The 26,924-nt window shown below is 47.1% G+C and overlaps 1 protein-coding gene across 1 annotated transcript in view; it reads left to right on the forward strand.

Moving 5' to 3' along the window:
* Positions 1–26,676, forward strand: part of SRRM4 (serine/arginine repetitive matrix 4) — a 123,047-nt gene extending 96,371 nt beyond the window's left edge. Inside the window, exons 7-13 of the mRNA XM_082203349.1 lie at positions 1,288–1,386; positions 3,810–3,972; positions 16,219–16,550; positions 18,048–18,170; positions 20,467–20,577; positions 22,495–22,641; positions 25,143–26,676. Of these exons, the coding sequence (XP_082059475.1) occupies positions 1,288–1,386; positions 3,810–3,972; positions 16,219–16,550; positions 18,048–18,170; positions 20,467–20,577; positions 22,495–22,641; positions 25,143–25,416 (1,249 nt within the window). The 3' untranslated portion in view covers positions 25,417–26,676. The remainder of the gene's footprint in view (positions 1–1,287; positions 1,387–3,809; positions 3,973–16,218; positions 16,551–18,047; positions 18,171–20,466; positions 20,578–22,494; positions 22,642–25,142) is intronic.
* The last annotated feature ends 248 nt before the right edge of the window (positions 26,677–26,924 follow it).

Genomic DNA, 26,924 nt, shown 5'->3' on the forward strand with positions numbered 1-26,924 from the left:
TTGTAATGGACAATAAATCTGAAATAATCAACTACCAGAGTCGTCTCATGTGCGTGTGGGAGAGACCCCAAACCTGACAGGTTGGACCCAATAGCCGTTGAAGGGCTCTACAACTCTACAGTTCTATGATTCTACAAAATCTTTTGGGAAAGATTTTTTTCAGGGGGGGGGGTGGGGATAGATAGATAGATAGATAGATAGATAGATAGATAGATAGATAGATAGATATAGATGATGTTGTTGTTGTTTAGTCGTTTAGTCGTGTCCGACTCTTCGTGACCCCATGGACCAGAGCACGCCAGGCACTTCTGTCCTCCACTGCCTCCCGCAGTTTGATCAAACTCATGCTAGTAGCTTCAAGAACACCATCCAACCATCTCATATAGATATAGATGATAGATAGATAGATAGATAGATAGATAGATAGATAGATAGATGATAGATAGATAGATAGATAGATAGATAGATAGATAGATAGATAGATGATAGATAGATAGATAGATAGATAGATGATAGATAGATAGATATAGAGATATATAAAACCACTTCCCAGAGGTGTTTTCAATCAAATCCCTTTCTTCCCACAATTTTGCTGCCTGTAAATATTGTGGAGCAGCTGTGGCACCAAATTCTCAATTGGTTGGTCAAGCGTTGTTCAGTACAGGACAGAGTTCTAAGTGTCTGCCAGAGCATTTCCCCTAGGACACACACTATATGGCCAAATATACATATTTTTGCCACCCCACCCCAGCGCCACACCATCTCACATACAACCACAGTCCTTGAAAACACTTACTCAACCCATTTTTTTTACTGTACATATTAGAACCCTCCTTGTACCTTATATGGAGTTGTTTTCCAATTTACTGCAGCGTTCTGCCATTAGGTTCCTCCTTAGCTGGTTCTTACAGGTTTTGTAGTCAGGCCGGATTCTTGCATACATGACACTGGGCTCACTGATAAACCAATTTGACAGGAATTCCATGTCACAGCCTTCCGTAAACAGATGCCATCCAGATGTTGTTGGATTATAACTCCCATGGGCCCCAGCCAGCAGGGTCAGTGGTCAAGGACGAGGTGAGTTGTAGTCTGACAACCAGGTTAGGGAAGGCCATTGCAGACGCTTTAGGAAAGCTGTTTTCGTTTAGCCCTACGACTGATGAGCTGGCATTTGCCGGCTGTATTTTCTGGCTACATCTCCCAATGCTCCATGGACCCTTCAAAGACAGCTTCCCACCTGCAGGTGAATGTTAAGGTGTTCTGTTTTTCTGTCTTCTTTTTCAAAAGCTCTCACAGTCAGTCACAGAAATCCCAACGCCGCCGCCATCGCCGCTGCCGCTCTGGCTCAGAGAGCACCAATTCCCTCACAGAGAGCTGTGGAAGCAGGTAAGAATCTTACCTGGGAATAATAATAATAATAATAATAATAATAATAATAATAATAATAATAATAATTTATTTATACCCCACCTATCTGGCTGGGTTTCCCCAGCCACTCTGGGCGGTTTCCAACAAAACACTTAAATACAATAACCTATTAAACATTAAAAGCTTCCCTAAACAGGGCTGCCTTCAGATGTCTTTTAAAAGTTTGGTAGTTATTTTTCTCTTTGACATCTGATGGGAGGGCGTTCCACAGGGCGGGTGCCACTACTGAGAAGGCCCTCTGCCTGGTTCCCTGTAACTTGGCTTCTCATAGTGAGGGAACCACCAGAAGGCCCTCGGAGCTGGACCTCAGTGTCTGGGCAGAACGATGGGGGTGGAGACGCTCCTTCAGGTATACTGGACCGAAGCCGTTTAGGGCTTTAAAGGTCAGCACCAACACTTTGAATTGTGCTCGGAAACGTACTGGGAGCCAGTGTAGGTCTTTCAAGACCGGTGTTAATTATTATTATTTTTGTCTAAAACCCTAGAGAGCTGCTGCCAGTAGGTGATGACAATACTGAGCTAGATGAACCAGCAGTCTGACTCAGTAGAAGGCAGCTTCCTATCTTCCTATGTCTTAAGGCATAGGAGGTTTTCAACCTTTCTGGGTCCACGACTCCCTGGACCAACCACATTCTTCCTTCAGCACCCCTGTGGAGCTCAGGAGCCCTGTTATGTCACCCCTAGCCTACAGAGCTGGCAGCCTCTCACCCTTTTTCACCCTCTCACTCCCTTGTGGAGTGTTCACTCAGTCTCCTCTCCCCTCTGCTTGGGAGTCCTCTGGGCAGCCACGGCTGCCACCTCAGGTCTCTGGGCTGCCCCCCCCCCTGCCCCAAGGAGAGGTGCCTCCTCACACTGCCTCACAGTGGCCTGGGAAGCACCCCCTGGCCAGCCCCAGAGGCACCATTCACCTGAGGAGCTTGTAGCTAGGGCTGCTGCTACAAACAGCTGTGCTAGCCTTTGGAAGGCAAAGACAGGGCATCAGAGGAGGGAGGGAAGGAAAGAGGGACAGAGGTCAGTGCTGCCTGCAGCACCCCGACCATCATTCCTGGCACCCCAGTGAAATGAAAGTGAAAGTGGAAGTGGAAGTGAAAACCACTGTCTTAAGAAAAGGGCCAGTGGCACCTCTATGTAAGGTTGGATGAGAACCCTATATGAAATCCGCTTTATTCAAGGAGACAGTATACAATTCAGCGGGACGCGGGTGGCGCTGCGGGTTAAACCACAGAGCCTAAGACTTGCCGATCAGAAGGTTGCCGGTTCGAATCCCCATGACAGGGTGAGCTCCCGTTGCTCGGTCCCTGCTCCTGCCAACCTAGCAGTTTGAAAGCACGTCAAAGTGCAAGTAGATAAATAGGTACTGCTCCAGCGGGAAGGTAAACGGCGTTTCCGTGCGCTGCTCTGGTTTGCCAGAAGCAGCTTAGTCATGCTGGCCACGCTATCGGCCAATAAAGTGAGCTGAGCGCCGCAACCCCAGAGTCGGCCACGACTGGACCTAATGGTCAGGGTCCTATACAATTCAGCAACACTTCCCAGTAGGTCTTGTCCCTATGGAGCAGTTGCCAGGACTGAAGGTCCCTGCTGTTATGTTGAACAGGATCCAAAATGCAGCAGTCTGATTGGTCCTAGAACAATAGGATTCAGAATGCAGCAGTCTGATTGGTCCTAGAACAATAGGATTCAGAATGCAGCAGTCTGATTGGTCCACAGGAGCCACCCAATCCAGCTCCAGGTGGAAGGGAATCTGCAACCTGATTGGCCTACAGGAGAATCCCGGAATTAGCCAATCACGTGGGGCCCATCGTGTAAATAATGTATAAAAAGCAGACATTCTGGGGGAACTTCCATTCCTCCTCACCACTATGAGCTGAATAAAGAGCATAAAATCCACTCTCGACTCCGAGTATATTTCACCTGGCTTCCACCCCTTCAAAAGCTCCTTCTCTCCCAGATGCTTCCCAAACAGTCTCAAACTGTGTCTGCTCACCTCTAGCCTCTGTTCTGCTCTCCTCATTATTTTGCATGTTCTGGGAGAACAGTGGGAGGGGAGCTTGTCACAGCAGGAAAAGGAGACTCCTTGGACTCTTCGGCAGTCTCTTGACACACACACACACACCCCGCTTCAGCCTCGGAGTCTGAACTGCTCTCTGTCAGAAGCTCCTCCTGCTCACTAAACCCTGTTGCCTCTTCAGCATCCGGCACCTCCTCCCAAACTTCTCCCTCTGACCTCTCCTCAGTGTCCCACCACCAATCCCCTGGCTCTGAACCTTCCTCCTCTGGAGGTTCCCTCGGGGGTTCCCTGGCTAGCGCCTCCCACAATTCTTCTTCGTCCTGACGCTATGAGGCATCTTCCTAAGTAGGAGCCACCCCCCTTCTCCCTCCAGGCCGGGAGCCAGGTCACGGGAGGAAGGCCACAAAACGAGATGGAAACACTCCCGGCATTCCTTGAAGAGCCCTCGAAAGCCCGATGGCACTACAGAGCTGACCACCACTCCTTTCCCTGGCTGCACCCCCCAGAACGACGGCTTGCTCCCCGCCACGGAAGCTGTAAGTATCCCTCTATCTGCTTTGCCCCTTGGTTTAAGGCCCCGAGGATCCGTTATGCAATGTTTATGACTCAATTACAGGCATGTTATACTAAAAGTCGGTTTGAAAGCTCGATGCATTATTAACGACGTGGCTCTCTGATGTATGGAGAGCGTGCAGTTTTTTGCACAGAGGGTGGGGAGAAAGGGAGGGCGGAGGATGGGACCGCGGGGAGGACGAGAGATTGCTTAGGCCGTAGCCCATGAATAATACAGGGGAGACATTTACCAAGGCAGTGCCCTCCAGCAATGATATTTCACACGGGTGTCTCTGTAGCATGCCTCTTCCGCTCCGTGGGCTTGCTGCCTCTTGCACCCAGGCGGTTCAGTCCTCGGAGGCACGCAAGATTAAACCTGTTTTTAAAAAAGCAACATTTGCATTGAATCGGGTGGGAGCGGAGGTGCAAGGGTGGCGAGAGACGAAGGGGGATGCTGGAGGACTCTCAACAAACAGGCCCCGTGGCTGCTCCCATGGATGCTAATAGACGCCTTGCGAGCACCAGAGGAGAAAATGGGCAGCCGGCTCCCGGGGGCATCCTTCCTCTGAACGCACAGACGTAACAGGGCTGGCTTGGGCACAGCAATCGCTGTGAGCTCAAGGTCGGGTTTGTTTGTGCTCAAGGCCTGCCTGGATGCATCTACTTCTGGCACCAAGACTTGCCTTTCCTCCACCCCCAAGCCAGACAGAGGAGCCTCCACGCAGTGTTGATTTAATGTGCCTGATTTTCTGCTAGGATCCCTTTTTTATATAAAGCAAGCAAACAAGCATTCCTGTGTAGGTGTTAGAGCAGGAGTGGGGAACCCTTATCAGCCAAGGGCCATGTTTCCTTCTCGGCTACGCTCCAGGGGCCACATGCTAGTAGTGGGCAGGGCCAGATGTAAAAGCAGGTGGAGCAATGGATGTAAATTTCAGTAGGCTGGTTTCTACACTCACACAAAACCCTCTCCTGTCCTCCAACCAGGTAAGCAAGAGGCATTATCAGACACAGATCCAACCAGGGATGGTGATTCTGTGTGTGTGTGTGTGTGTGTGTGAGAGAGAGAGAGAGAGAGAGAGAGAGAGAGATGCAGAGCTAGTGAGGGGTGTGGTCTATGAAGAAGGGTGTGGTCCAAGGAGAGTCTCAAGGGCCAGGTGAGAGAGGTCTGGATGGCGTTTGAGAGAGGCATTTGGACCCCAACATCCGGAGACCCCCACTTCCCTAAATCAGAACATTCAAGTGAATGTGTAGGTAATCTAGGTAAAGGCAAAGGGACCCCTGACCATTAGGTCCAGTCGTGGCCGACTCTGGGGTTGCGGTGCTCTTCTCGCTTTATTGGCCGAGGGAGTTGGCGTACAGCTTCCGGGTCATGTGGCCAGCATGACTAAGCCGCTTCTGGTGAACCAGAGAGTGCACGGAAATGCCGTTTATCTTCCCATCGGAGTGGTACCTATTTATAGAATCATAGAATCTACTTGCACTTTGACATGCTTTTGAACTGCTAGGTTGGCAGGAGCAGGGACCAAGCAACGGGAGCTCACCCCGTCACGGGGATTCAAACTGCCAACCTTCTGATCGGCAAGTCCTAGGCTCTGTGGTTAAACCCACAGCGCCACCCACATCCCATGTAGGGAATCTACATGGCCTCATACTCTCAAAGTGCATACTCTCAAATATGTATTTATTGTGTGTGTGTGTGTGTGTGTGTGTGTGTGTGTGTATACAGCATTTCAAACAAATATCGTTGCCCTACATCAGGCTGGCCCGTGACATTTTGCTGCCTGAGGCAAAGGGCGAGAAGATGCCACCCCCATTCCTTGTACACCAACAAACCAGCCTTTAACACCGGTGACAGGATAGCATCCTTTATCACACCTGAGGGCAGCAGGCACAGGCCAGGCCATGTGGTGTACACAGCTCAATATTTTGCTGCCATCCTACAGTATATGCCACCTGAGGTTGCCATCTCAAACTACCCAATGGCAGGGCCCAAAGTGGCTCACATTAACAAGAGAGATGGGGGCAGAGACAAAGAGAGGTGGACCCTGCCCTCAGGCATAGAAACTAAAAAGACTCATAAGTAAGAGAGTTGCAACAAAACCAAAAATGAGAGCGGAAATTGCTGGTGTTTCCTTATTTGTTCCATGTCTGTCTTGGAAATAGATCCAGCAAAAACAATCAGTATTCATTGTTGTTGTTGCTTTCAGTCTGCAAATGATACAATGGCAAAGTAACTTACGGAATGTATGTGACTGATTTTGTACATTGCATACATAATTTTGCCACTGGGGACGACAGGCAAATAGCATGGTTTTTAGCAGAATATGAACTGCAGCAAAATGGAAACTGTGCTGTGTGTGAAATCTGATCTGGGCATTTCTGCCCCCTATGTGTAGAAGTTTCTCTGCAGTAGCTTCTCATAGGTAGGTTTAAAAGCAGAACCTTTGTACTTTGAAAGAGATGCTAGAAGGAAGCTGTGTTGCATGAAAAGCACAGCCTTCTGTTTTAGGTGATGTGTGCTGGAGACGGAGAGGAATTTGATTCAGTTTGTAATTCAAGGTGAATCTACAATAGGAGAACTGAAATGCAGCCATCCTTCAGAATTCACGCCTCTTGAATTTTGCAAAGCCAAGTTCTCCAGTCAAGTGATGTGTACAAAAATGTGTATTGATGATGCAAACCACACTTGGTGCGCAGGTCTGGTGGCCTCACTTCAAAAAGGGATATTCTAGTGTTGGGACAGGTTCAGAAAAGGCCAACTCAGATGATCGAGGTGGTGGAGTGACTCTATGAGGAGAGGCTGAGATGTAAGGGATTTCTTCATTTAGAGTGCAGGCGAGTAGAAGCTGACATGATAGAAGTTTCTAAATGATGCATGAGATGGAGAAATAGAGAAAAGTCTCTCATAATACTAGGACTCATGGGCATCCACTGAAGCTGAATGTTGGAAGGTTTGGGACAGGTAGAAGAAATTGCGTCAGTGGTGGTCACCAACTTGGATGGCTCCAAAGAGGATTTGATAAATTCAAAAGCTACTAGCCGTGGTGGCTATGCTCTGCCTCCATGCTCACAAGGAGAAATGCTTCTGAATACCAGTTGCTAGAAACCACAGGAAGGGAGAGTTGCTCTCGTGCTTGAATCTGCTTGCAGACTTCTCAAGAGGCATCTGGCTGCCCACTGGGAGAACATGATGCTGGTCTAGAAGGCCCATTGGCCTGATTCAACAAGCTCTTCTCATTATCTTATGTTCTTATGTTCATATCCTGGGATAAAGTGTCCGTTAAAAATTATCTATCTATTTTGCAGTAACACACAAAAAATCAATGTTTTAGGGGGACATTGTTTTGCAAAAAAAAAAAAGTGTATATTATGCAAAATTGCATTTTAAAAACGAGCATATTAGGATAAATGTGCCCTTAAATGTTGGTGAATTTCCATGAGGATTTTTTTTCTTTTTAATGCAAGCTGATGTGGAGAACTGAAGATTAGAAAAATAAGAAATTGAAAGAGACAGAGTCACCCACTCCTATCTATGACTCACTCTGAACGTTTAACATAGTTGACATATTGAGTAGCAGTTGAAAGAGGGGTCACCCACCTCTTTCAGTTAATGAGCAGATTTGGGTTTTTGAGCAAGTGCCTTGGGTGCCCCCCTTTCTGGTCACTTCCCTAAATGAGCCACACACATACACACAAGGCCACTTTCTCCTCCAGAGAGAGATAGAAAGGGAGGGAGAGCACAAACCGCTTTTTCCTGTGGATCTTTGTAAACGTCAGATACAATAGAATTACTGTATTTTTCGCTCTATAAGATGCACTTTTCCCCATCCAGAAATTAAGGGGAAATGTGTGTGCATCTTATGGAGCGAATGCAGGCTCCATGGCTTCAGCGATAGCAGCACAAAGCCTCCAAAGTGCAGAGGAAGAGCTCCTGTCGGTGTGCACCGACCCCTCTCACTCTCCAGGCTTCAGGGACGGCTGCCTGAAGCCAGGAGGGTGCTCAGGGGGCTTTGACCCCTCTCGCTCTCCAGGCTTCGGGTTCCTTTTGCTGAAGCCAGGAGAGCAAGACATTCTCGGTTTCAGCGAAAGGGACCCAAAGCCTCCGGAGCGAGGCGGGAACTGAAGAGCGAGAGGGGTCGGTGCACACCGATCCCTCTTGCTCTCCTGGTTTTGCTTCGCTGGAGAGGTGCTGCACAGCTTTCTCTCTCTGCGCAGCGCCCCTTCAGCAAAGCGGGAGGAGAAACGGAAGGGGCTGCGCAGAGAGGGAGAGAATTTTTTTTTCCTTGTTCTCCCCTTCTAAAACAAGGTGCGTTCTATGGTCGGGTGCGTCCTATAGAGCGAAAAATACAGTAAGCTGAGCATCAAAGGAGAGAAAGGCAACCAGTCTCCCCACTCTATGACCAAGGGTTGTCTGTTCCTAAGGGTAGCCTGAGAGGAAAGCTATGGAGATAGTTGCTGTTGCTATACTTTGTCTGAACACTCATTGTTAAGCATTATTATTCCACTGCCCATTAAACTTAATCAAGATGCCTCCTGGGGAGCTTGATAGCAAAAGCACTAATTGAGTTAATTTTTTTAAAAAAACAACCACACAATTAAACTTGAGCTGCGGCAGGGGAAAGTTCAGATCTAGGTCTGGACCAGGGAAAGTTGGCACAGCGCCCTCTAGATACTTTGGGAACTCTCATCAGCCCCAGCCAGCATGACCAATGTTCAGGGGTGACGGGAGTTGTAGTCTACAGTATTGGAAGGCTAACGCTGATCTAGACAGCTTTGGCATTCCAGCACACTGACATGGCTTACTATTGTCGACATGTGGCCTACAAGCCCCGCACGGTTGCCTAGCAACAGCAGGCGCTGGGAAACCACCCATCGCTTTGAATTTCCCACAGTGCTTTGGAACGGCTGATGCAGCCTTCCTCTGGAACAGTGTGGGAACTTAAAATTGCAGGTGGCTTCTCAAGATTCTGAATAAGTCTATGGCCAGATTAGCAGATGGAGAAGGCTCTTTGCCAAACAGGAGGTCATCTTATTGTTGCTGTTTTTTTACAGGTATTGCATGTAAGATGAGGAGGAGGATTAGGAGGAGCACTGCTGATTCAAGGTGAATGGCACATCTAGTCTGGCATTCTGTTCTCATGGTGGGCGACCAGGTGACTTTTCTGAGAAGCCCATAAACAAGACCTGAGCACAACAGTGCTCTCCCTTGCTGTGATTTCTGTGGGGATGATTAGGGAGGCAGGAGGGGATATATTATTTAATGATATCCTTCCTAACTTGCGCTAGCAAGTTCCATATTCTAGCAGAATTCCAAACATCCCCCTTTTGAAATTACGCAGCGATCAGCTTGTTGCTGACTCACCTGAGTCTTACTGTTAAAGATTCCTTCCTGGTAAAATCCCTTCTAATCCCTCTTAAAAAGAATCAACACATGAATCTGATTCACGTTAATATAAAAGTAGTTTACTCGCAGATTCATTCAGGTTCACAGGCATATCCCTGAAGGCAGGCTTAGGTTACATAACAACTAGAACTATTCCATAAAGAAGTTAGTCCCAAGTGACTGCGACTAAGCAGTCACTTCTCCAAACACACAGTGACATACAAAATGGAGAACACACACTGATCAGAACGTGGAGGCCGTGTGCTCCTCCATCCTAGTACAAGAGACCACACCCTCTTCAAGCCACATGTGGTGGAAGTCTGTCCCAGCTCAGGAGGAAACAGGAAGTCTTCTCCTGAGTGGTACAAAACATCCCCTGACATGTCCACTGGAGGAATGTTGTACTTGACTGCAGTTTTACAGTGAGGGGGGGAAAGTATTTGATCCCCTGTTAAATTTGCCTGGTGGCCACCTACAAGAAACGTCTCATCTCTGTAATTGCCAACAAGGCTTTTGCCACCAAGTACTAAGTCATTTTTTGCAAAGGGGCCAAATATTTATTTCACTCATTCTAATGCACATCCATCTCTGACTTTTGTCTTCTGGGTTTCGGGGGGGGGGGGTTCCTCTTGTTATTCTGTCTCTCACAGCTACAATAAACCTACCATTAAAATTATGGCCTGGTCATTTCTTCGTCCGAGGGCAAACGGGAAAATTTGGCAGGGGGTCAAATACTTTCCCCCCCCCCTCACTGTACATCCCACAGTTTCCAGCACTGGGTAGTCAGAAGCACACTGCTTCCAATATGGTGGAGAGGGCTGTCGATAGCTACTACCCACAATGGCTATGCTCTGCCTCTACAGTCAGAGCCTCTACAGCGATGCTTCTGAATGCCAGTTGCTGGAAACCACAGGAGGGGAGACGGATCTTGTGTTCGAATCCTGCTTGCTGGTTTTCCACAGGCATCTGGTCGGCCACTGGGAGCAAAGGATGCTGGACTAGATGGGTCATTGGCCTGATCCAGCAGGCTCTTTCAACATTCTTATGTGGTAGATCATAGCCACTGTGGCTAGCAGCCATCGATAGCCATGTCCTCCATAGATTTGCTGGCTCCTTTTCTGAAACCAACCAAGCTGGCGGCTGCCACTCACATTTTGATAATAGATGTGCACGCTTTCAGGGTGGGGTGGGAGTGTTGTATGGGAGAGTAAAGGAAAGAGCAGCCAAAGAGAAATCTGGGACTTCATGCAGAAAATCTGTGGATTTGTGCAGGCTCGTTCCGCCGCCAGGCACCTCCTGGAAGGGAAGGATATTCTGACTTTGAAGTTGGAGCTTTAAAACACAAGAAAGACCCCCCAGAAAGAGAGAGGTTTCTTAAGCGCGCTGCAAAAATTGCTGGTTCCATATGGTTGAGAAAATTGATAGCAACGTCTCTCCAAGGAGGCATTTAAAGCACACCAAGCAGGCTTGTTCAGTTTAATTGGAAAATTCGCTGCAATTATACTTTTGTAACCTATTGGGCTACCCTGCTTCATGAGCTAAGCATTCGGCGGAAATTGAAGCCCAAGGTACGAGCCTTTCTTTTCTCCTCCTCCCACTTCAATTAAATAATGTTTTGACCCGACCAGAAAACTTGCAAACAGCCTGATCCCAAATATATTTAGTTAGAAGTTAAGTCCTGCAGAGTTCAATGGGACTTTTGATAAGAGTAAGTAGGCTTAGTGAAGTTTCCCCTGCAGGACTCTTGCCTATCTCACAGACCCATGGCCTGGCGGCAAAACGGTAACAGCAATGTTCTCTTGACAGGAGAACCGAGCAATCTCCATCGTTTCACCTAGATAGAGATCTAAGCAAAGCGATATGAAACAAGGCACCCACCGTGAAATTAATGCGTTTGAGAATGAATGGCAGAAGGTGTCTGCGCAGCAACTGTGGCGCATTGGTCTGAGGGTTAGTTCCCAGGCCCCACATTAAACGAGGAAATATTTCAGTTTGTTTATATGCAGATAGTGTAGGGTAGCTGCTCTGAAACTTTTTCTTGGTTCCATAAACTCATCCCCCAGTTCCCCCTACCCTGACCTATAAAAAGCATCACAGTCGTATCTTGGTTCTCAGAATCCATTCCAGAAGTCGGTTTGACTTCCAAAATGTTTGGAAACCAAGGCGCCTTCCTATTGGCTGCAGAAAGCTCCTGCAGCCAATCAGAAGCTGCATAAGCCGCATCAGATGTTCGGCTTCAAAAAATATTTCGCAAACCATAACACTCATTTCCAGGTCTGCGGCGTTTGGGAGCCAAAACATTCAAGAACTAAGCTGTTTGGAAACCAAGGTATGACTGTACTCAGAATAGCAGTCTGCACAAGCCACTAAGGAACCTAGGAGCCAACTCCCAGGGGCCGAGGTTTCTTCACCACCACCCCCATAAAATATTTGAGGGGGCTGGGGACCCCCAAAGTTGATGGACAGTGCCATTCAGAAGGTGTGCATGTACCACATCTTGTGGATTATGCAGGGCAGGGCTTACCTGCCCTCTTCCCCCAATATTTTATTCAAGTTGGCATCCCTGCTAAGGAAGGTGATAACACGACAAAATTCAAAGCAAGTAGCCCTTAATTGCACATTTATTCAAAATCCAGTATAAACCATTTGGTTTGAGTAATTAGAGCCCTAAACGGCCTCAGCCCTGTATACCTGAGGGAGCGTCTCCATGCCCACGGTTCAGCCCGGACACTGAGGTCCAGCTCCAAGGGCCTTCTGGCGGTTCCTTCACAGCGAGAAGTGAGGTTACAGGGACCCTGTGAAATGCCCCTTCCCACCAGATGTCAAGAAGATAAATAACCATACAACTTTCAGAAGGCATCTAAAGGCAGCCCTGTATAGGGAAGTTTCTAATGTTTGATGTTTTCTCATGTTTCTATATCTGTTGGAAGCCGCCCAGTGTGGCTGGGGTAACTCAGTCACGTAGGCTGAGTGCAAATGATAAAATTATTATTATGTGTTATTATTAATTCAACAAAACTGATGAACTTGATCCCATAAGACCAGCTTTTCAAAGTCTGATAGCCATTTACACATTCCCACTTGCCTCTTAGACCCCCTAGGTAATCCCCCTCAAGGGATGGTACCACACACTTTAGGAACCCCTGCTTGAGGATGTCCCCTGGTACATTCCTCCTCACCTTGGCAAGGGTCTGTGGCAAAGGGCTTTGGGAACCACCCACCGCTTTAATTACCCACAATGCCCCTGGTGTGACATCATTCTGGGGCATTGCAGGAAATGCAAATGACCGGCCCCATTTTAGTTTTCATTGCTCACAATGTCCTGGAGTAGCAACACGATGACAGGGGCATTGTGGGTAATTAAAATGCTGGAAAGATCCCATATCCAGCCGCCTGGCAGATGGGACCCCCGAGGCCCCGACAGCTGCCCAAGGATGCCAGGTGGAGAATGGGGCACTGCCCCCACCAGACTCAATCTCTGCTGCCTGCTTTTCCACTTACAACCAGTCCAGGGGGTAGCCCTGGCTTTCAGCTTCCTCTCAGTCTTGCCCCTTGCATAACTCACTAGGGACAAGGATGGGAAACCAGAATCAGTTGGTTCTACCTGTCATTGGCTCTGGTGCCCTCTACTGTTGGACAGTGGCGGAGCGTCATGCTCCAGCACCGGGGTGAAGAGCAGCAGCAGAAGAAGAAGAAGAGTTTGGATCTGATATCCCGCTTTATCACTACCCGAAGGAGTCTCAAAGCGGCTAACATTCTCCTTTCCCTTCCTCCCCCGCAACAAACACTCTGTGAGGTGAGTGGGGCTGAGAGACTTCAGAGAAGTGTGACTAGCCCAAGGTCACCCAGCAGCTGTATATGGAGGAGCGGGGAAGTGAACCCGGTTCACCAGATTACGAGTCCACCGCTCTTAACCACTACACCACGCTGGCTCTCAGGCAGGGGCATGACTGGCATGCGTCCTGGGGGTGTGGTGCACAGCCCAGGGGCATGGCACACCGCCCGCAGGGGTGTGGCACACGTCCCGGGGGTGTGGCATGCCACTCGCAGGGGTGTGACGCACGTCCTGGGGGCATGGTGTGCCACCCACAGGGGCGTGGTGCATGTCCCAGGGGCATGGCATGCATCCTGGGGCATGGTGCACCACCCACAGGGGCATGGCACGTGTCCTGGGGGCGTGGTGCCCAGCACGGGGGGGCAGCCACGATGGCACCCCACCAAGATCATGGTGCCAGGGCCGGTACGCTCCCCCCACCCCCCTCTTCCTCCGCCAGTGCTGTGGGACTCCCTGCTTTCTTCCCCAGCAGTCTCAATGGGCACCAGCTATCACATTCTGCCAGACAGCAAAAACAGTCCTGAGCTAGATATGGTCAGGCAGCTGACCTGGTATAAGGCAGCATGCTTTGTGAGATTTGGAGCTTGTTGTAGTTGTTTGCTACGTCTTGCAATCTGCATTGGGACAGTCTGCAGGCGAGGCTAGTATGAGCTGCTCTAGAACCCAGGATCGTCTCCCCATGGATCTGATGATATTGTGGGGAGCCACAAAGCATCAATGAGAGAACAGGTGTGTTTGTACTTTGTAGCCAGTGCCTACGTCTTCCTTTTGGTCCTCACTAAAAAGCAAAGCGGGAAATCTTCCTCTCTCTTTTTTTTTACCAAAAAATAAATAAATCTCTGTTCTCCTTTTAATGATTATTTTTTTATGTGGGTCAGCATTAAAAGCCAAAGGTGATGATGTGAATAGATGCCATATAAATCCCAGATAAACAAGTGGCCAAAAGGAAATAGCTCGAAAGGGATTGTTTGCAAAGAGAGAGAGAAAATGATGGCAAAGCTGTTTAAAATCGGACAAGACAAAAAAACAACCACCCAACACTTGAGTGGAGAGAGATAGAGAGAGGGTTTGTGGATTCTTCTTTTTTTTTAATCTTCTCTTGTAATTTGAGACTCTAATGATGGACTTATGATGCCCACTCTTCCCTTTTTCTTACACCTTACCCTACTAAAGGAGGAAATCTTGATTGGTAAGTGGATGAAAACCGCAAGATGCTAGGACGTTTATTACTAGAGGTCCCTCGAAAGTATGAGCTGTACCAGGGGTGACTAACCTGTGGCCTCCTGGATATTGCAGGAATGCAGATCCCAGCATCCTCCACCATTGGCCGTTCTGGCTGCTGAGGATTCTGGGAGATGTAGTCCAGCAGCATCTGGGAGTCCATTGGTTCCCCATTCCTGAGCTGTGCCTTCTAGGAGGGGAAAAAACCACACCGAGATAAATATATATGTCTACCTTTTTTTCCCAGAGGGAGTTTTTGCTTTTTGTTTTCTTAAAGTTTTCTTTCATTTCCTTCTTTTGATTATTGTTTCAAGGCATTACAGTTTGCCTGCCAGATTTCCTTTATGTCATTCCTAAGAGATTCCTTTTCTTTTAAAGTTTGTGATAGACATCCCATCTCCTTGTCGAGAGTTGATTGATTGATTGATTGATTGATTTGAAATGGAGATCAATCACAAAAGGGCAAGACCCCAGCCAAAGTTAAGCTCTTCTACAGCTTGGCTCCAGGCATGGTCCCTCAGGAGTTAAGACTCACTCCTTTCAATGGGACATGCAATCGATCCATATCTAATTGGGATTGAACCCCACTGCATTTCAAATGGGATTTAATCTCATATAATGTGTACAGCAGCCTTCCTCAACCTGGTGCCTTCCAGATGTTTTGAACTACAATTCCCATCGGTCCCAGGCAGTATGTCCTTCCACTCCTTGAGGAAGGTGTGGTGTCTCAGAGGGGGTGATCTGGCCCCTGGAGGCAATGAAGGCTTCAATTAAGTCCTAGACATTCTTGGAGCAAGTAGCTCACTTGGAGCTTTCCATGGTGCTGAAACCACTGGCCAGCCTTTTGCCCATGGTGCTGAAACTACTGGCCTGCCTTATGTCCTTCCAGTGGGCTTCCAGTCAAAGTCAGGGCAAGACAGGACATTCGTTTGTGTCAGGGACTGTGGCACTCCAGATGTTGCTACTACAGCTCCCATTATCCCTGACAATTTGCCATGTTGGCTGATGGGAGTTGTCGTCCAAAACAAGCTGGAGGACTTCCCAGGTTGGGGACTACTGGTGCATAGGATTGCCTCCTTATACTCTGTTGATTTCTTCAAGAAAGAACCTATGCACGATTAATACCATCCTTTGTCAACTTGGTGCCTTCCAGATGTTCTGGCCTACTACTCCCACCAGCCCCCACCAGCAGGGGGCATCTGGAGGGAACCAGGGTCAGCGATGGCTGTTTAAGGCTCCCCTGCTGGAATCAATGGGAACTAGAAGTGCTTAATTTTAGCTGGATTATGCTTGCAGGATTCTGTTCTGTTCTGTTTCTAATTTCTAAGGCATATGTCTGTCCGTCTTTTTAAAGATACTCCTTTTCTTTTTCAACCCCTTTGTTTTTAGAGAAGGCTTTGGTTTTAAGTCTGCTTTATATATTTTTTATTTGATCTTTCATTCAACATTGATTCGCATGCCTAGGACTCTTTGCATGATGCCTTAAAATCTTCCAATTTATATCTGGGTGGGGAAAAAAGACATTTCTTCTTTCTTTCAGGGAGATGTGTTGTTTTGTTTTTTTATTCTTTCTTTCTTTGTTCGTTTCTTCCTTTCTCCTTCTTTCCTTCCTTCCTTTCTTTCTTTCCTTTGATTACAGACTGTGCATCATGATGGTTAAAAAGAAAATAAAAGAAAAAAGGTTTATTTGGAAAAAAAGAATAGTGATTGAGTGTATAAAATCAGACAAAACTAATGGGCTGAGGAAAAATCTATTTAAACGCTGGCCAATGGCTTTTGTTTTGCTTGCAGATTTCAAAGTCTGGGTGTCCTGCTGACCTCTTTAAAAAAGCAGAGGGTCGGGTTGGCAGGCTGGCCCAACAGAATGGAGAACCCCACGAGTACGACTCAGGAAATGATACTTCTTCCCCTCCATCCACCCAGACAAGTGCATCCAGGTCAAAGGGGGCCCCCAAACCACCATGTGATCAAGTCTGTGATGGTTTCAGCCGGGCCTTCTCTTCCGGGAAGGTGAGCAACGGGAGCAGTTCTGATTCAGGAAATTCCTTCACCAGCTGCTTCTCCCGGACGAAGGGGGCAACTTTAGACAATCCATCTCCAAGGGTTCGAGCCAAGGATCAAAGGTGAGCAACCACCCCAAAAGTCTGAGCTCTGGAGCAACAGGAAGTTGCTGTAGCTCCTGATAATATAATAATAATTTATTATTTATACCCTGCCCATCTGGCTGGGCTTCCCCAGCCACTCTGGGATCCCATCCAACTCTATGATTCTGCCTTGCTATGTTTCAGGTCTGAGCTTGGATAGCTACCAAACACAGGACCTTAGCTTGCTATGTATTTTTATTGATTTTTATTGATGGGGGGGACAACTGGCCCTCCCTGCCCCCCCTCCTAGCTACGCCCATGTCATGAGTGCCCTTGAACTCTGATCACGGCTTTTATGTGCCTGGATGCAGGGCTATTTTTTCTAGAAAAAAAGGTGTGTGTGTGTGTGTTTGTGTAGAAAGCAGTCTAATGTATAAAGGTGACATTTACATTCATTGCCCCACTCACTTTTGTTCCTGCGACCCAGCCTACCATGGTCATGTGGCTCACCATCTATGCTGCATATAGGTCTAAGGCCGTATCATCCCTAATAATAATAATAATAATAATAATAATAATAATAATAATGCCACCTATCTGGCTGGGTTTCCCCAGCCACTCTAGCCGGCTTCCAGCAAAATATTAAAATCGCAGTAAAACATCAAACATTAAAAGCTTCCCTAAACAGGGCTGCCTTCAGATGTCTTCTAAAAGTCTGGTAGTTGTTGTTCTCTTTGACATCTGGTGGGAGGGCTTTCCACAGGGCGGGTGCCACTACCAAGAAGGCCCTCTGCCTGGTTCCCTGTAACTTAGCTTCTCGCAGTGAGGGAACAGCCAGAAGGCCCTCGGTGCTGGACCTCAGTATCCGGGCTGAACAATGGGGGTGGAGACGCTCCTTCAGATATACTGGACCTGAGCAATGATGAAAGAGGTTTATAAAATTATGCATGGCTTAATTGGTCAGAGAAAGGTGTCTCTGCATCTCCCATGACACTAGGACTCATGGGCATCCAATGAAGATGAATGTTGGAAGATTCAGATAAAAGAAAGTCCTCCTAGTTAAACTATGGAACTCACTGCCACAGGAGGCAGGGATGACCACCAAACTAGATTGTTCTAAAGGAGGATTAGACAAATTCATGGCTGACACGGGTTTCAGAGAGGGTTCTCACATAGCCCTACTTGGAGTTGCTGGGGATTGAAACTGGGACCTTTTTCATGCAAGGCAAAAGCGTCTCTGATAGCAGTGATGGGTAAAGAGTAGACTGCTGCCAGTCAGAGTAGCCAGTATAGAGCCAGATGGATGAATAGCCTGACCTAGTATAAGGCAGCTTTTCTGTGTTTCAAATTGCATCTTTTAAAGTGAGTGAAATTAGAGCAGAAACTGGTTTGCTGTACCAAGTTCCTGTAAGGCTAGAATGCTGTTTTTGGGTGTGAAATGTCCCTTTTCAGGAAAAGGCTTGTTGCAATCTCCTGGGCACTCAGAAAAGAAAGTCTTGTTTTCACCCTTTGTTTTTTTTTTGGCTCGCCTCTTAGGTCATGTGCCCGGAATGATTCTACATCCAGCAGGTCATCTCCAGAGTCTAACCACTCCCATTTATTACATCACAAGGCGGGATCCCGGTCTTCACACAGCAGATCCTGTTCATCAGGGACAAGGTGAGGTATTTGGGGGGCAGTACTGACTCTCTGGAACTCCCCTTCCCCACTGATATCAGGGAGGCACCTTCACTCTTATCCTTTTCAGGACCCGCCAAAGCATTTTACATTTAGAAAAGTCTATCCTGAAACATACTTTTAACGCGGAATTTGATTGTGTATATTTGTTTTGAAACTGCATAGGTATGCGTTTTTATGCGAACTCGTTTTTTACATTGGAATTAGTGTATTTTTCGCTCTATAAGACGCACCAGACCACAAGACGGGCCTAGTTTTTGGAGGAGGAGAACAAGAAAAAAAATATTCTGAATCCCAGAAGCCAGAACAGCAAGAGGGATTGCTGCGCAGCGAAAGCAGCAATCCCTGTTGCTGTTCTGGCTTCTGGGATAGCTGCACAGCGTGCATTCGCTCCATAAGACGCACACACATTTCCCCTTACTTTTTAGGAGGGAAAAAGTGAGTCTTATAGAGCAAAAAATACGGTATATGCTGCTTAGTCATCGAAGCTTCTAAGTAGCTTACATAAAATATACATTTCAAATTACCAATAATGTGTTTTTTTAAAAAAAAGTAAACCTAAAAAGGAATTCAAAAACAAAATCAGCAGTTTTCACACAAATAAAATTACATGTTTAATTTTATATCAACTATGCAGGCCTAGGAAGGCTTGCTTTAAAAAGTTTTGAAACGGCATGGAGGTTTCTGGTTGATTAAGTAGTATTTTAAAATGCATGATATAAACGTGTATATTATTTATGTATTGTGTTTATACCCCACCTTTTCCTCCAAGGAGCTCAGGGTGGTGCACGTGGTTCTCCAAGTCCCCATTTTATCTTCCCAACAACCTCATGAGGAGGTTAAGTTGAGAGGCAATGACTGGCCCCCAAGGTGCTTCACATGGCTGAGTGGGAGGATTCGAACCGGGGTCTCCCAGGTCCTAGTATGATGCTCTAACCATTGTGCCACACTGCTTGTCATTCATACCCGGCAGAATGAGAAACCTGTGCCTCTCCAGATGCTGCTGGACTACAACTCAGTTGGTCAGAGCATGGTGCTGATAGCACCAAGGTTGCAGGATCAATCCCCCTATGGGACAGCTGCATATTCCTGTATTGCAGGGGGCTGGAACAGATGATCCTCAGGGTCCCTTCCAACTCTACGATTCTATGATCTATGAAGCTCCCAACATTTTTGACAGTGGGCCATGTTGGCAGGGGCTGATGGGAGCTGAGGTCCGACAACATCTACAGACCCTGCAAGCCTCCCTATTTTCCAGGGACGGCCCAAGATTTACAGAAGCCATACTGGTTTCTGATTTGATCCTGGAATGTCCCCTTTTTCCTTAGGACAGTCATGGCCAAACTTGGCCCTCCAGCTGTTTTGGGACTACAGTTCCCATCATCCCTGGCCACTGGTCCTGTTAGCTACGGATTATGGGAGTTGTAGTCCCAAAACAGCTGGAGGGCCAGGTTTGGCCATGCTTGCCTTAGGGTGTCCCTATTTTCATTGGAGAAATGTTGGAAGGTATGGAGTTATCCAACCCCCGAGCCATCTGAAGGCAATCCTGTATAGGGAAGGGTTTTTAAAAATGTTTAATGTTTTATTATGTTTCTCTATATATGTTGTGGCGCTGTGGGTTAAACCACAGAGCCTAGGACTTGCCGATCAGAAGGTTGGCGGTTCGAATCCCCGCGAAGGGGTGAGCTCCTGTTGCTCAGTCCCTGCTCCTGCCAACCTAGCAGTTTGAAAGCACGTCAAAGTGCAAGTAGATAAATAGGGACCGCTCCAGCGGGAAGGTAAACAGCATTTACGTGCGCTGCTCTGGTTCTCCGGAAGCGGCTTAGTCATGCTGGCCACATGACCGGAAAGCTGTACGCCAGCTCCCTCGGCCAATAAAGCAAGATGAGCGCCGCAACCCCAGAGTCGTCCACGACTGGACCTAATGGTCAGGGGTCCCTTTACCTTTACCCATATATGTTGGAAGCTACCCGGAGTGGCTGGGTCACTGAGATGTGTGGGGTTTAAATAGTAAAATTAGCATTATGGAATGGGACGTCCCTATTTTCATCAGAGAAATGTTGGAAGGTATGTATCTAGAGAACTAAAGGGATCTGCACCCCTGAGCTCAACAGAATCCTACACCAGGTAGCAAGACGTCTCTGTGAACGAGTTCTGTGGCCCTGTGTAACCACAACCTCAGCAAGACCACCTTCCAGTGCATACAGCTTCTGTTGGGGGTTGAATCTTGCACCTCTTGCTCTTTCCCATCAGCCTTATATTTCTCCCCTGTTTCCAGATCCTATTCACGTTCTCCTAGCTACTCACCCAAGTCCTGCAAGAGAAGCCCCGGGAGCAGAAGCTCCAGGCAGCGACGAAGTCCCAGCTATGCTCGCTATAGTCCTATCAGGTACCACTTGCTTGTGCTGTGTCCAGTGCCCCCGTCTTACCATCCACACACTTCTCATCCAGGATCTCCATCATTCATTCATTCATTCATTCATTGACTATACAGTATATACCACCCTATACCTGGGGGTCACAGGGTGGTTGCGGAATGATGTTTGAAGGCTCTGCAGATGGTTGCAAGAGATTTGACATTAGCAGATATTTAAGAGATAGGAAGGACTTGGAGATAGGAGTGGGTGGGCAGTAAATCTGAGGATGTTGTTAAGAGGTTATTAACAGAAGATATGAGAGTCTTCTTTCCCATGTCAACTAATCTAGGGTTGCCATTTTCCAGGGATCAAAAACCCAGACCCTCACCACCACTATTGGGGCAAGCCCCACCCCACATCTCCCTTGCTCACTCACCCCCTCCCTGCCGCTAGCCCCTTCCTCACCTGCCTGTTTCCCCCCCCTTCTGCCCTCCCCTCTCTTACCTTTGTTGTCTTTGGCCTTCTGCTCATGATGGTGGGCTGAGCAGCCCCAGGAAGGTCACACAAGGCCAGGTGAGCGCCAGGACCAGCTCGGGGTCTAACGCAGCCCCAAGAAAGTCACACAAGGCCTGGCGGTCGCCAGGAACAACACCAGGCCTAGGGCAAACTTCAGACTAGGGTTGGGGGAGGGGTTGTTTCCTTTGCATTTTAATTTGGGAACTGCCAAATTTGCACTTCTCGATGAGGAAGAAGGTAGCCATCATGGCTCATAGCCTGATCTTCCACAAATTTGTCTAACCCTCTTTTAAAGCCATCCAAGTTGGTGGCCCTCATCACTGCCTCCAGTGGCAATGAGTTCCATAGTTCAAAAGAAGTCCTTTCTTTTATGAGTCTTGAATCTTCTGACACTCAACTTCATTGGATGGCCACAAGTAGTAGTAGTAGTTGTAATAATAATAATAATAATAATAATAATAATAATTTATTTATTATTTGTACCCCGCCCATCTGGCTGGGTTTCCCCAGCTACTCTGGGCAGCTTCCAACAAAGATTAAAAATACATTAAAATATCACACATTAAAAACTTCCCTGAACAAGTTCTAGCATTCTGAGAGAGGGAGAAAAGCTTCAATGTATGCCTGTGTTTGTTTATTGCTTAGAATATTTGCTTTGAGTTGCCACAGCAAAAAAAAAAAAAAAGGGCAACTGACAAATCCAGTAAATAACAAGAACTTGTGTATCTGCCTGAGCTAAGATAAGCAGTGTGTGTGTGTGTGTGTGTGTGTGTGTGTGTGTGTGTGTGTGTACTTTTTATTAAATTTTCTGTTTTACAATTTAAAGTACTTTTTTACATCCTTAAGATATCAATGACTTCCCTTGGTTTATTTTACATATCATAAATCCCTGTATATTTACAGAAACTATACCATTCAGTATTTCATTATTACATCCATCATAACTTATTTACACTGTTGAATTTTTCATAGTGCTTCCAGTGTTTTCAGCTGTACACAGGCATTTCCCATATATTCAATAAAAGTTTTCCAATCTTCTCTAAATGTACGTTCTTCTTATTCTCTAATTCTATATGTTAAGTCTGCAAGTTGTGCATATTCTGTCAACTTAAGTTGCCATTCTTCTTTGGTTGGGACCTTGCTCATTTTCCATTTTTGGGCTAACAAAACACGGGCAGCAGTAGTGGCATACATATGTAACCTTTTTTGACACCTGGGAATTTCAGTCTTAATTATCCCCAACAGAAAGGATTCTGGGTGTTTGGGGGGGAAAGCACTTTTAAACATGTTTTTCAATTCATTATGGATCATTTCCCAATACCCTTTTACAAGTTCACCACATATGAAAGAACGTTCCCTCAACCTTTTTGCATCTCCAGTACTTACTAAGATAAGCACGGTTGATCATCCATGGGATTATCTCTTTTTCTCAGGGACCGTGAACGAGATCACAAGTACGGGTCCAGTGGGAAGGAGTCTCACAGGCACCGTGACCGCCAACGCCGCAAACAATCATATTCACCCATGAGGAAGCGGAGAAGAGATTCCCCCAGCCATCTGGAAGCCCGACGCATAACAAGGTGAGCTAGGGCTGTCCCAGAGGTAAAAAAAGGAAGACTGTCCTCCTCAGCTGCTGTCAAGGTGATCAAACCACCTTGAAAGGTTAGGTGTCAGGGCTGAGCTGCCACCCACTTGGGAATTACACCTCAAGAGGCATAAAAATATAAGAACAGTCTGTTAAAAGGTAAAGGTAAAGGACCTCTGGATGGTTAAGTCCAGTCAAAGGCGACTATGGGGTTGCGGCGTTCATCTTGCTTTCAGGCCAAGGGAGCCGGTGTTTGTCCACAGACAGCTTTCCTGGTCATGTGGCCAGCAGGACTAAACCGCTTCTGGTGCAAAGGAACACCGTGCCGGAAACCAGAGCGCACAGAAGTGCCGTTTACCTTCCCGCTGCAGTGGTACCTATTTATCTACTTGCACTGGCGTGCTTTTGAACTGCTATAATAATAATAATTTATTATTTATACCCCGCCCATCTGGCTGAGTTTCCCCAGCCACTCTGGGCGGCTTCCAATCAAGTATTAAAAACAATACAGCATTAAATATTAAAAACTTCCCTAAACAGGTTGGCAGGAGCTGGGACAGAGCAATGGGAGCTCACCCCGCTGCGGGGATTAGGACCACCAACCTTCTGATTGTGGGAATGTTCAGGGATGCAGGAGAAGATATATTGTCTGATTATATCCTTTTCCAACTTGTGTTAACAAGTTCCACAATTTAGCAGAGTAACATTCCCCTTTTTAAACTTGCTGTGGATGCGTTTGCTCAGGCTCGCTAAAGCATCTATAATATCTGTTCTGGTATTTCCCCCTTATTCCCTCATATAAGATAAGACACGACACAGTCTTCTATAAAAGTATAAAAAGGTTTACTCACATATCATTCTGTTCACAATAGGATCCCAGAAGGCAGACTTAGCTTAGAAAAGTAACATACACTTGGAAACTATTCCATAAGAAGTCAGTCCCTTTGTCCTCTCTTGGCTGAAGCCAAGAGAGCATCTTTAGCTAAGCAGATGTTGCTTCTTCGACGAAAGTAGTCATAGAGAGAGAGATGGCTGCCCCGCCCTGTGCTTTTGTCATTACCTGCACAGGTGAGGCCACACCCACCTCTACTCACATGCAAAGGAAGTCTGTCCCAGCCCAGAAGGAAACAGGAAGTTTACCTGCTGGCTGGACAAACATTCCTCCCCATGTGTAAACATGTTCACTCTAGGAATGTTGTACTTGACTGCTCTTGTGTTTCACATCCCACACTGATCAGCAAGCCCAAGCGGCTCAGTGGTTTAGACCACAGCGCCACCCGCTATATCAGACCAGAGACCTATCAAGTAGGGCATCCTTTTCCCACAGTGGCCACCCAGATGCCTAGGGAAGTCCACAAGCAGGACCTGAACCCAAATGCACTTTCCCCTTCTCTGGTTTCCAGCAACTGGTGTTCAGAAGTGTACTGCCTCTAACTGGGGAGGTAGTGTAGAAAGAATGGCTTAGGACTGGGACATGCCAAGCTCAAATCCCTACCTAGCTATGAAAATCACTGGGTGATTTGGGGCCAGTCAGTGCCTCTCAGCCTAATTTACTTCACAGGGTTGCTGTAGACCCTCCAAGTGTACCTATTTTCCAGTCCTGGATTTACAAAAGCCATCCCGGTTTCTGATTTGATCCCAGAATGTCCCGCTTTTCCTTAGGACATCTCTCTTTTCACTAGAGAAATATTGGAGGGTATGGAGTTATGTGACCTCCGACACAAGGAGATAACTAGACAATCTTTAGAAGACATCTGAAGGCAGCTCTGCATAGGGATATTTTAAAATGTTTAATGTTTTTATATATGTTGGAAGCTGCCCAGAGTGTGGCTGGGGCAACCCAGTCAGATGGGTGGGGTATATTATTATCATTATCATTATCATTATTATACAGGACATCCCTATTTTCATCAGAGAAATTTTAGAGGGTATGTTGCTGTGAGGGTGAGATAGCAATGCAGTAAAATATATATTGACAGCACTGAACCAAATTTTCGTCAAATTTTGCCCCATTTCAGGTTGCAAAGATTTTGAGTGCACAAAGAATGTCAGGGTGAAGATTCTGCAAATTTAAATCTATATATTTAATGAAAATTCCGTGAATTTAAAATTGATTTTGCATTTAAATATAAATATAATATAATCTATTATATATAATAGATTAGTTTATACAAGCTATATAATAGATTATATGGTCTACATATTTTATATTTTATTATATAATCTATATATTATAGATCATATAATCTATAATAAATATAATCTAAAATGATTTTGCATTTAAAAGTAATCTAAATTGTTTTTGCATTTAAAAGCAATCTAAATTGATTCAAATTTACACATTTAAACTGCAAATTTAATTTTCTTTTTTGAAATTTCTTTCAAAATTTGGACAAATGTTTTTGCTCTTGTCGGCTTCTTTGCATGTCCGCGAGTTCTTGAGTAATGAGAAAAGGAAGAAAAAAGCTTCCCTCTTCATTTCTTTTGTCTCCGCAGTGCCCGGAAGCGCCCAATCCCCTACTACCGCCCCAGCCCCTCTTCCTCATCCCCCAGCAGCATCAGCAGCTACTCCTCCTGGCACAGCCCCTTCAGCTACTCCCCCAGCCGTAGCCGCAGCTACTCCAGCAAAAGGACCAGCCGCAGCAGAAGCTGGAGCAGCAGCGGCAGCAACCGGAGCCGCAGTGGCAGCAGCTCAGGGGCACGGAACAGCCGGCGGAGCGGCAGCAGGAGCGGCGAGTCGGCAGGCAGCTACGACAGCTTGCGGCGTTAGCGGACCACGGCCAGCAGGGGGTGCCCTTCCCTCCCACTTCAATGGACTCAACGGAATGAATTTCTCGAGGGGCAGATCCGGAAAGGCGTCCTGTTCTTGACCGGAAGCAAACGACACCACTCGTTCAGCAACCCTAAATTGTGGGGAACGTCCCAGAGGGATGCACCTTTCTATCTTTTTTCCACCTGACCCACCAACCCATGGGAAAAAAAACCAGCCATGAAACTGATTCCTTGTCATTGCAGGCCGGCGAGTGCAAACCTGGGCTGTCTCTAGCACGTTTCTCCTGCAGGGATGGGATCTGCTTCACACCAGTCCATCAGCTCTGGGAACTCAAGAGAACTGGGTGCGTCCTCCTCTTGCCTGTATCACAGCCACCGTTGGACCGTCCCATTGAGGGAGTGCTATTGATGCCGCACCCCAAATTCCTCCACTCTTCAGCAAGTCATGTTGCTGGTTCCTGTTGCTCCCCATTAAGGGGGAGTAGACTTTGCTATGTCATGCACTAAGAATCCTGCATTGCAGGGGGCTGGACTTGGATGACCCCCCCAACTCTACAATTCTATGATCGATCCCTTTGAGCTTCTGTCCTCCATGTCCTTCTTCCTCTTGTGACCTGCAGCCTCAATCTTCCCTGGCTGACCCAGGTGGCTGCAAAAATCTCACTTTCTGCCACCAGAGAGTGACAGTCGTGTGACGACACACCAGTTGCCGGCCTTCCAAGGACCGACAAACTTCCTTGTTAAATCAGCAGCATCTCCCAGTCCAGGCCATGGAACTTAGTATGACCCGAGGGAGAGGAACCTACGGCCGTCCAGATGCTCGATGGACTCCAACGTCCATCAACTCTAAGCCAACATGGCCAACAGTTATGGATGTTTGTGGTCTTCCCAGTTGGGTCATCTGACTGGCCATCACAGGATTCTGGATGAGAAGGGCCTTTGGTTGGGCTCTTCTTAGATTCTTTTGGAGACTTGAAGTCCCACAACAGCTGGAGGGCCACTGGTTCCCCACAACCAGGACCACCCCCAACCTACGATTCTCAAACCCACCTCCGGAATTAATGAGGAGGAGTTAAAATCCACCGAGCTAATGATGCAGGGCAAACCTAGACAGCATCTTAAAAAGCAGAGACATCACCTTGCCAACAAAGGTCCGTATAGTAAAAGCTATGGTTTTCCCAGTAGTGATGTATGGAAGTGAGAGCTAGACCATAAAGAAGGCTGATCGCCAAAGAATTGATCCTTTTGAATTATGGTGGTGGAGGAGACTCTTGAGAGTCCCATGAACCGCAAGAAGATCAAACCTCTCCATTCTGAAGGAAATCAGCCCTGAGTGCTCACTGGAAGGACCGATCCTGAAGCTGAGGCTCCAATACATTGGCCACCTCATGAGAAGAGAAGACTCCCTGGAAAAGACCCTGGTGTTGGGAAAGATGGAGGGCACAAGGAGAAGGGGACGACAGAGGACGAGATGGTTGGACAGTGTTCTCGAAGCTACCAGCATGA

This window comes from Podarcis vaucheri (assembly GCF_965113315.1).
Source record: "Podarcis vaucheri genome assembly, chromosome: 16".
Lineage (NCBI taxonomy): Eukaryota > Metazoa > Chordata > Lepidosauria > Squamata > Lacertidae > Podarcis > Podarcis vaucheri.